Below are 10,160 nucleotides of genomic sequence, written 5' to 3'. Positions count from 1 at the left end.
ATTTAGCAAGTTTTATCCAAATAAACAAATAGAATAACAGAATTAAAAATATATAAAAAAAATTAATGTATGGATATATTGTCGAAAATAAAAATAAATAAAACAATGATAACTTATTTTCTGTGCACTTACTTTATTTTTCAATTCTACCGTTGCCAAAACTTGAAGTCTCATCACACTGCAAAAATTGTTAATTACGAGTGTTTTCAAGGAGAAATGATTAAATACTACAGAGCATCGGATTAACCAAATCAAGCTAAAAGATTTGGTCGCTGATCCCTGTTAGAAAACCTTTTGGCATTTTGAATGGGAGGATACAAGTTTTGTAGACTTTCTTCATCTATACTGCACTATACCTAGACTGACAATAGCATCATCATTATTGAATTGCAACAGCGCACCTTTTCAAGAAAATGCAACCTTTCCCGCCAAAATTAATAGGTTTAACATGGTAAAAAAATTGGACTGATGGTCATCTCCAACCATTGTGTAGTCCTCACAAAAGCCACGTAGTTTTTCTCTATGTTGACACCTATTATGGGAATAGCAAGAGTTTCTTTCATGTCCTGGATTTTAAAATTTCATGCTTGTGCCTATTTACTAACAACAAAAGTTAGTGATGAATTTAGGGGGAGGGAAGACACATTATAATTCTTTTATTTCGAGCGAAGATAAAAAATGTGAGTGACATATAAAAAAACAAATAATGCTTATTAAACTAATTCCGTTGTTTATAAAAAATAAAAATCTTAATAAACGCTTATTTTTAATAAACGAAATAATGCTTAGAAGGACACCTACAAAATTTCCAAAAATAAATTATTTAAATATTTTAAATAAAAAATTTATGTAGCAAGTACAATTTTGTAAATAAATATAAAATAATAAATAATTAAATACTTATTTTAAATAATATATACAGCTTAAAAATATTTAAATTTGTTGAAATTAAACTGAAAATAATTATCAATTATTACTTTAATATGTGTAAAGTAAGATATTTTTTATCTGTTACTTAATTTACTAATAATTTAAAATTAGTTTAGAGTTAATTTTTGTTTTCATATATTTTTTGTCATTACTTATAACATTTTTAGGATTTGAACATCTATATGTATGATTCAACTGGGTACAAAGGCCTATTATAAAAAAAGGATAAACAACATTAATAAACTAAACAGATTTAAATATTAGATGACACTGTAATAGTATATATTATTTTTGAGGGTTATATGAGTAAAAAAAGAATTTAAATTCATCAAAAAAACAAAATTTGACACTATTTTAAGTATGAAAATATATGTATCACAAATATCATATGCATCACATATAATTTTTTTTTTTTTTGCGCCACTGTCTCATTAGAATTTGTCTGTACCTCTTAGGGTTGGTAATCTATACCTTATTTAATTATATTTGTTGCGTGAATAATTATAAAGAAGACAAAAAAATAAACTATTTTATCTTTTTACTTTTTACTATTTCTAAAAAGCACGATTGTATCTGTTGAGCCGCTAGTTTCTATGTAAATTGAATTCATCAAATTAGAATTACTTTCTCTGGTATTAAATCGAATTAATCTTATTCGAATTAGTAGGATAAATAGGAATTCAAAATTGATAACTTTAATTTATGAAGGAATGAAATTCGATACAAGTAAATCGACACATGCAAATTTACTTGAGTCTAGATGTATTGATTTACTTGTATCGAATTTTATTTCTTCATAAATCGAAACTACCAATTTCGATTTATATATCATTTATCTAACTAATTTCAGTCACATTGATTCGATTTAATACCAAAAAATATAATTCAAATTTTATGAATTCAATCTACATACAAATATATATAAATATGCGTATGTTTTTTTATTTAGGACTTTCATATAATATTTAAATTTATTTAGTTTATTAATTATATTTATCTATAAAAAAATGAGACTCACCTACATGTTACATGTCCCTGCTTGTGCTTTTCACCACGTAATACTGTGTCCGTCTTTAAAACAAAATTTAAACAAGGAAAAACATTAGTAAAGATGAATTTAAACAACATAAAATATAACAATTAATTTCAAATCAAACTTTAATTATTCATAATAAAAAAATAATAAATTATTCAATATTCACTTCTCATGCAATGTGGGTTTTCAACGTCTACCTCGACAATATATTGGCAATAATAATAGACTTTCCTACTATTTTGAAATACATTAAAACACAGTAATAACATAATTTTTTAATATCTAAAATCATTATTTTCAAAACATGTAAATGGGCTTAATTTGTTTCTTCTTTTAAAAAAACATATTTTTTTATCTATGTTATTCTAAACGGTCCAAAATGCGGCCCATTCAATTCCACTAGCCTGAACAAACAATATAGTAATCGACTCACATTAATATCACGGCTGGCTTAAAAGCTCATTAGGACAAGCTAGACATTATCATGTTCAATAAATGAGTAAATGGATCAATCAGTTTGATTCCACGCTGATTCATTTCGTGTTATGCACACAAAGATTTATATCCACCAAATCTGATCCTTCCATTTAATTTATTCATAAAATGGACGGTGATTAAATTTGGTATAGCTTAGTTCCAATAAAGTGGAATGGAACAGGTGAAAACTTTCCAATAGTTACTGTGATCAATGTGTATATACAGAATTACATACCTCGTGAGGAACTTAGAGATTGGGTAAGCGCAGAAGATTGGAGAGCGGTCACCATTTACAATGCGTTGGATATCAGGCTGAAGATCCTCGTAAGTAACGATAGGAATTTTGGACATGAAGGTCTTCCGGTCAGTGGCTCCGTTTAGGCCAAATCGCTTCAGATACTCTGTATCGGCGTTCTGGCGCAGAATCTCCTCCAAAACTCTCTCCTGGACCGAGTCGGTGTTTTTTGTGACCTCCTCGATGAACTGAAGAGCCTTTGCGCTCTTCTCGTCACAAGCAGGTGCAGAATCACAAGCCATCAATGGAATCAAGTTGATTATAGTGGAAAATGTGGAAAATGCTTTTTTTTTACTAAAGATAAGAGACTCGAACTCGCAACTTCTTAATTGAGTATGAGAAGATTATGCCATTTGAGCTGTTACTCATTGGCAGTCTCGGTTATTATTAGTATCTGAATTTTATTGAATTTAAGCTGGCTAGAGCTTAATTATTACTATCTACTTATTACAGAATAGAAGCGTTTTACCATCGTAATCTAGTTTTTGTTTTGTTATTTCAGTCCAAACATCCAAAGATGATTCTATTTTAACCTTATAAAAATTTTGTGTTTTGATATAACTTACATATATTTATGAAAAAATTACAAGAAACAACGCTTTTTTTAACAACATAAATAATAAGTAAAAAATATTAATTTTAATTCTAAAATTTAAAATTTAAATTAATTAAGTTTATTTATGTTTAGTAAATTTGAGTTGTAGTTCATGGTTCACGCCGTTCGTTTTCGGTCTGGAGAAGAGCGACGCCGATGAAGGTCCTTGTTGACGAATCAGCGGCGGTGAGGAGGTTTCCGACAGTGACGATAGGAGTTTGTTGACGACCAAGCGACGGCGGCGACGGATGACAATAGAGGGTTTGGAAGAGAAGTTAGTGCTTTGGTAAATTAGAGTATATTGAATGGTAAAAATTTTTAAATTACTAAATAAAATTAATTTTATTGGGCCAAATTTTTAACCCATTGTTTATGTTGTTGTCTACCTAGCAAAGCTGGTTATTATATTTGATTTTAATCCTAAAAAATATAATAATTTATTTTCAAGATTTAAACTAAAGGGGGACTCACATAACGTTGGCAAAAACAATTTTTTTTAAAGTTGCTGACGTGTCACTCTATAATTGGTGTTTTATAAAAACAATTAATAAAATTTATTTTTAAACCAAATACTTTAAATCTGGTTTGACCCAATTGGTTTAAATAAACCGGTCCGATTTTTTTCCTTTTTTTGTCCTTTTCTTCAATCCACCAAACTATGTCGTTTCACAATTCCTTCTCCTCCCTCAACCTCACACTTTCACAGAAGCTCTATCATCTCTCATATCTCATTGACGCGAGCCCAGATTTCTCCTTCTATCAGCATCATCCGACAAGCTCGTCGTCGGTCTCCTCCGGTATCCGATCTCGCGTGCCTTCCTTGCCGTCGTCGTCACAGGCGGCAGTAGCAGCAGCTCCCGGACCTGGACGTCGTCGCCGCTCCGTATCTTGTCACTGCCTCGCAGTCAGTCTCGCGCCGTCATTGCGCCCGTCGACACCGACACCGAAGCAGCAGGTCCCCGACTTCCTCCTCGCCTTCAGCAACTCCTCGGCTTCCTTCGCACAACCTGGTCCGAATTTGGTGAGTTTTCAAAAAAATTTTCCTGTTCGTCTCTTTTGTGTTTGGTTGCTGTGTTTGATTTTTTTGTCAAAAATAATCACATTGAGTGAAGATCACCAATATGGGCACATGTGTATTCATAAAAAGATGAACTGTATGAATAATTGAAGCCAAATTTGGGGTTTTTTACTATTTTATTAATAATTGTATAATTGGGATCAAACAGAATTAAATGGGTTATGCAAAAAACTAGTACCTAAAATAAATGGATTTTGAAATAAGTAGTGATGAAAGGGAAACAGTAATATAAAATTCTTGCTTTATTACTGTCTTAGCGACTCCCTGCAAATTCAATGCTATTAGGACGTAATGGAAAACAGTGAAGAATTGTCCTGTGAAGAATGAGGGTGACAATTTGGATGATAAGATTGGTGGTGGCACACAGGCTAGCTTTGGTGCAGAAGAGGTCAGTCAAATTCAAAATGGCATTATGCTTTACTTGAATTAAAATAACCTGTTAAATTCTATGTTGTAGTTATACTTGATAGCAAGTTTGACTTTATGCCTTCTTTTGTCATAGGAGCTTCCCAAAGACCTTATGGCTTCTCAAGGGACGCAAGCTAGCTTCGGTACAGAAGAGGTTAGTAAGATACAATATTACATTAGTGGTTACACGAATTAAAATAAACTGGTAAATTCTATGCTGTAGTTATACTTGATAGAAATTTTGACTGCATGTATCATTTTTTCTTAGGAGCTTCTCAAGGACCCTATGACTTCTCAAGATACATCAGCAGTGCCAAATACAGAAGTAAATGCATATGTGCAGTTAGGGTTTGGAATAGGTGACTCATAATTGATTAATAGCCATGGGGCTCCCATCCCACCATATGGAAGTAATCAGTGGCTATTACAGGTATCAATAATAAGAGATGAATTATTGCATTGTTATAACTTAGTGATTAGTAAATTTTAAACTATTTGATATCTATTATGATTCGCTGAATTCCTTTCTTTTGATCTCAAATTTGTTTGTGCTGTGGAGAACAGGTTGTACAACAAGGACAATATCCGAAGTTCAATGGGATGCAGTCGTGCATTGAGGTTGATATATGATGGGGACTGCTAGACTGTGTATCAAAGAAAAACCAGTAGCAATTTAATGTTTGGTTGTACTCCATGAGAATTTTTTATTTCTTGAATCATTGTTTGAGCATTTTAGGCAATTTAATACCTTCTGATATAGGTGCAGTAACAGATTGTTAAACTGATTTATTTTCTTTTTTACTTTCCAATTGTCATGACAGGTTTATTGTCTTAGTTGGCTATGAATATTTCAATAACAGATTAAATATGCAAATATTTCTTGTGTTTTACATCAAGCCTCGTTAGTTTTGATAATAAAATTTGAATATCCTCAATCCAAATCCATATCATGGCTTGTAATTAAAAGCCAGACGTAATGGATAATTCGATCTGGATATAGTGATTAGCACTTGCTGGATGAAACAGCATTATGTGGTTTATTTATATAGGTGGTGTGACTCTATCAATGCTTATGCTAATTTATTTAAGGCTATTTCTTCTTGTATTTTGTTTCTCATTTCTACATTTTATAAATTGGTGTCCTTTCTTGTCTGTGTGTATTCTAGGCCAAAATTGTTTGCTTTTTGTCTAAAAAAAATTGGTTTTTGTTCGTTATATTCTTCCTCCTTGCTATGGAATGAGAAAACTTGGACACTATCACAAGTGTGTTGCCTTACTCTTTATTTTGATATTCTATTCTATGAAGATTTATGTTCTGTTCTGTGAAAGAAAATGCATAGAAATTTAGTTGTTAACCCTTTTGAAAATTGAAGCCTTTTGTGTTCTCTGCTTTTTCTACTTAAGTTTAGTTTTCCAATGCATAGTTTATGGATTAAATTAATGTCAGGAGCCTCAGAGTTTGATGTTGTCAATGTGATTCTTGAGGAGGGACCAATCATCCTACATATCTTTAGTATATTCTATCACTTGGTTTCACATGTTAGTAAATTCCATGTGGAGAGAAGCTTTCATGAAGGCGTATAAGGCCATGGACAAAGAGCTAAGGTCTCATCCGAATCTGGATTGTTTCTGTAGTGGGAGCACGGCTGTAACCATAGTGAAGCAGGTAGCAGCTCAATGAGTAGTGCATTCAATTGCTGCATATACTTCATTGCTTCTTTTCACTGACACTTCTATGTTGTTCACTTTCCAGGGATCAAATCTGTTCATGAGCAACATAGGGGATTCCCGAGCAATCATGGGATCCAAGGACAGCAATGACTCCATGGTGGCAATTCAGTTGACAATTGATTTGAAACCTGATTTGCCAAGTTAGTTTTGTCATCATTGTTCATCCTTTATCAGTTCAGTCTATGTTTTTGCTTTGAGATAGCTTATCTGAATTTTTTACAGGGGAAGCTGAAAGAATCAAAAGGTGCAAGGGCAGGGTATTTGCCTTGCAAGATGAACCAGAAGTTCCAAGGGTGTGGTTACCTTTTGATGATGCACCTGGATTAGCAATGGCTAGAGCATTTGGCGATTTTTGTTTGAAGGATTACGGTGTCATTTCTATACCAGAATTTTCTTACCGGCTTCTTACAGACAAAGACGAGTTCATTGTTCTTGCCTCGGATGGAGTAAGGCTTTCGAAAATATATCTGCTTTTATTTGTTCTTGTGGTCTCAGTTGCCACAGTAATGTTACAATTATCGGTAAAGCCTCTCAGCATAGAGCATTTGCAGCATTTTCTGTTTCCTAGATGCATAGTTTTTTCTTGTTTTGTAGTTTTGGACCATGTGAAAGTCATCAAAGCAAAGTAACTTAGTTTAAGCTATGTATAACTTGCTGTAGGAAAATTTTGCTATGCATAATAGTTCTACCCATGTAAGCAAGAAAAGCTGTCATTCTCATCTATGTGTATGTTTACTTTTGTAAGTGAATAGACATATGATATGATGAATTTGAATCCAACACTTGAAAAATTTTTAACTAGTTCCTGTGTTTTTTTTAAGGCTACTTATGCTTAATATCCATCTTGGTATTTTGTGCAGGTCTGGGATGTGTTAAGCAATGAAGAGGTGGTTGAGATAGTATCCACGGCACCAACTCGAGCATCAACAGCAAGGGTTCTGGTGGATTCTGCAGCCCGAGAGTGGAAACTCAAGTATCCCACGTCAAAGATGGATGATTGTGCTGTTGTATGCCTTTTTTTGGATGGTAAAATGGATGTGGAATCTGATTGTGATGAGCAATGCTATTCTTCTGCAACAATCCAAAGCAACCATTCGGGTAATCCAGTTGAGTCCGATGATGGTCAAAAGGCCGAGCCTTCTTTGCAAAGGAACTTCACTGTATGAACCTCGGAAGAAAATCAAACCTATGGAGGAATATCTGTTGATGGTGAGGATGGAGCTTCAGCAGCAGTAGCAGCTGAAGATCAAAATTGGTCGGGTCTGGAAGGTGTCACCCGAGTAAACTCATTGGTCCAACTTCCTAGATTTTCTGAGGAAAAGCAAAAGCAAGCCTCATAGAATATTTATTAGTGTCAATCACGGTAACTTCTTGGCTGCTACAAAAAAGGGAAAGACTTATATTAATACTATAATGTGTTCATTTTCTCCAATAAGGCAAAATGTTATGTTTAATAGCAATAGTATAGTACATTGGAACTATTTAATGCAAAATATGATTTCATTTCATCATTATATAGCATAACAATATCTCGGAATTATCTTGTTATAAAAGTTAATTACTTCTAAAAATTAATTTTTTTTATTATCTTAATGATCATATAAAATTATCCTAGCACTCCTACGGATTAAAATTAATTGAGTTTTATTAACTATTTTCCTAAAAATATTGGTTACAAATTTAAAATTATTTCAAATGCTAGAAAGATTGAATTTGTCACTATTGAGTATTGATGATCTAGAGTTTTTATCTTCTTAACCCAGAGATTTTATTTTAAAAATCTTAACTAATTTATTGTAGATTGGTTTAAAATTTTTAAATTAATTTTATTATACGCTTTTGTAGATTTCCGAATTTTAATTGAAACTCACCTTTACTAGCTACTTGGCTTGATTGTATTTGGTATTGATCAAAGACCTTTACAAAATAATCTTATGCCTAAGGTTTCTTTAGCATTATTTTGTCCTTTTTTTTCCGAACATGAATTCTGAAGCTAATGTATAGAACTATAAATATTATATACATAAAATTATAGATATTAAATTAAATAAAATAGTTTTAAAGATCATAATAATTTTACTACAAATTTCAGGAATTAGTAGATCATAAAAATAATGTAAAAAATCAACTATCTATAATTTAATTCAAATAAAATATATATAAGAAATTATGTTTTGTGCTTTAAAAAAATTAATTTATTATCTTAACATATGTCTTTAAAACACATATTAAATAAATCCTATAAAAAATTATAGCAGTTATATTAACTTTCATATAATATCAGTGTTATATGTCATTTTAATCAATTTTTTTTTTGTAGTGTATGTTGCTACTTATGATCGGTGGACAATTTTAGAGGCTATATAAAATACAAAAAACAAAAGGATAAAATTTAGCAGTCAAAAAGTCTTTCCCTTTTTTGTGGCAGCCAAAAAGTTACCGTGATTGATACTCAATAAGCTCTAAACTAAATTATCATATCTTTTTAGGGACAAAAAAATCAAATTAAACAAGATAATGACTAGACTCAAATAGTTTTAGAAATACTAGAACCTAAACCAATTAGATACAAGGACTTGATTACTAAATGTTAAACTATATAACAATCTAATTAATGAGACATGGAGTAAAGTCATAAAAATATTTAAGTAGTTGAATAAATGGAATCAATATCAACTTTATTTGTAAGAAAATAATTCTAATTTGTTTCCTTTTTATATTGAATAATGAAAACCATAACAGAGCTGTGTTTACGGCACCCTAAAATGAACCAACAGCGGCGTATCATGGTGAAAGTCAGTTCTTCCCCCTTCCGTACAATATTCACTGTGATCGAAATTTATTATGATATAAATAATTGTAACTGGCTTAGTATTATTATTGGATAACTCAATGAAACAGGTGCCTTCCTACACTGGTACGGTGGTACCTAATTATTATATTGGTTTCTATTTTTCCGCATTAATTAATCATATAAAATGAAAACTATTTTATTTTAATTATCTTGTTTTATTTCATATGATTACATAATATATATATTGTCATCGTAAAAGAAAGATAAATCCACAGTAGAATTAATAACAATGCAGGACGACTAACATGTAAGAAAGGTAAAGAGTTGTAAAATATTGAGGACACATGCATGTTCACGTTCATTGTTGTTCAATACTGATGAAAAAGGTCAAATGCGACGGTGCAGTCGGAGCTCTTGAATATTTTCTTTTGAAGTTCTGAAACTCTTTTATATTTGGTCATTGAAATGATAATTTTGTACTAATTTTATATATTCCTGCCTTTTATTAGATGTCTTGATTAACTATACTCCAACTTATAAAATTAAAAAAAAAGAATAAAGATAATAGAATAGATATATAACAAAGATATTTTTTTAAATTAGTATAATTATGTATTATTCATTAAATATTAATTGTAATATTGTAATATAGTTATAATAAAGATATTTTTATAAAATAAATTTATTTAGAGAAATATAAATTGGTTATTAATAACCGGTGCCATTATCATATAATTATCATATTATTAATATTATTATTATTATTAAAATTATTAAAAATATTTTCGATTGAGAATTGATAAGTAGTTTAATAAT

The 10,160-nt window shown here is 31.0% G+C and overlaps 2 protein-coding genes across 2 annotated transcripts; one reads left to right on the top strand and one right to left on the bottom strand.

Annotated features, from left to right (window-relative positions):
• Positions 1,944-2,992, bottom strand: LOC107611566 (probable indole-3-acetic acid-amido synthetase GH3.1). Its single transcript, XM_021109840.1, has 2 exons — positions 2,679-2,992; positions 1,944-2,001 (listed from the first exon to the last, which is right to left on the bottom strand). Exons 1-2 carry the CDS (start codon positions 2,978-2,980, stop codon positions 1,956-1,958), a joined length of 348 nt encoding a protein of 115 aa, XP_020965499.1. The 5' UTR covers positions 2,981-2,992; the 3' UTR covers positions 1,944-1,955.
• LOC107612736 (probable protein phosphatase 2C 52) lies at positions 4,024-7,861 on the top strand. Its single transcript, XM_016314458.2, has 8 exons — positions 4,024-4,354; positions 4,697-4,799; positions 4,914-4,973; positions 5,088-5,249; positions 5,384-6,485; positions 6,573-6,690; positions 6,773-6,996; positions 7,411-7,861. Exons 5-8 carry the CDS (start codon positions 6,357-6,359, stop codon positions 7,714-7,716), a joined length of 777 nt encoding a protein of 258 aa, XP_016169944.2. The 5' UTR covers positions 4,024-4,354; positions 4,697-4,799; positions 4,914-4,973; positions 5,088-5,249; positions 5,384-6,356; the 3' UTR covers positions 7,717-7,861.

The sequence above is a fragment of the Arachis ipaensis genome, chromosome B08, assembly GCF_000816755.2.
Source record: "Arachis ipaensis cultivar K30076 chromosome B08, Araip1.1, whole genome shotgun sequence".
NCBI classification, from domain to species: domain Eukaryota; kingdom Viridiplantae; phylum Streptophyta; class Magnoliopsida; order Fabales; family Fabaceae; genus Arachis; species Arachis ipaensis.
Note: the sequence above shows the minus strand (reverse complement) of the source record. Positions and strands in the feature narration are given on the sequence as shown.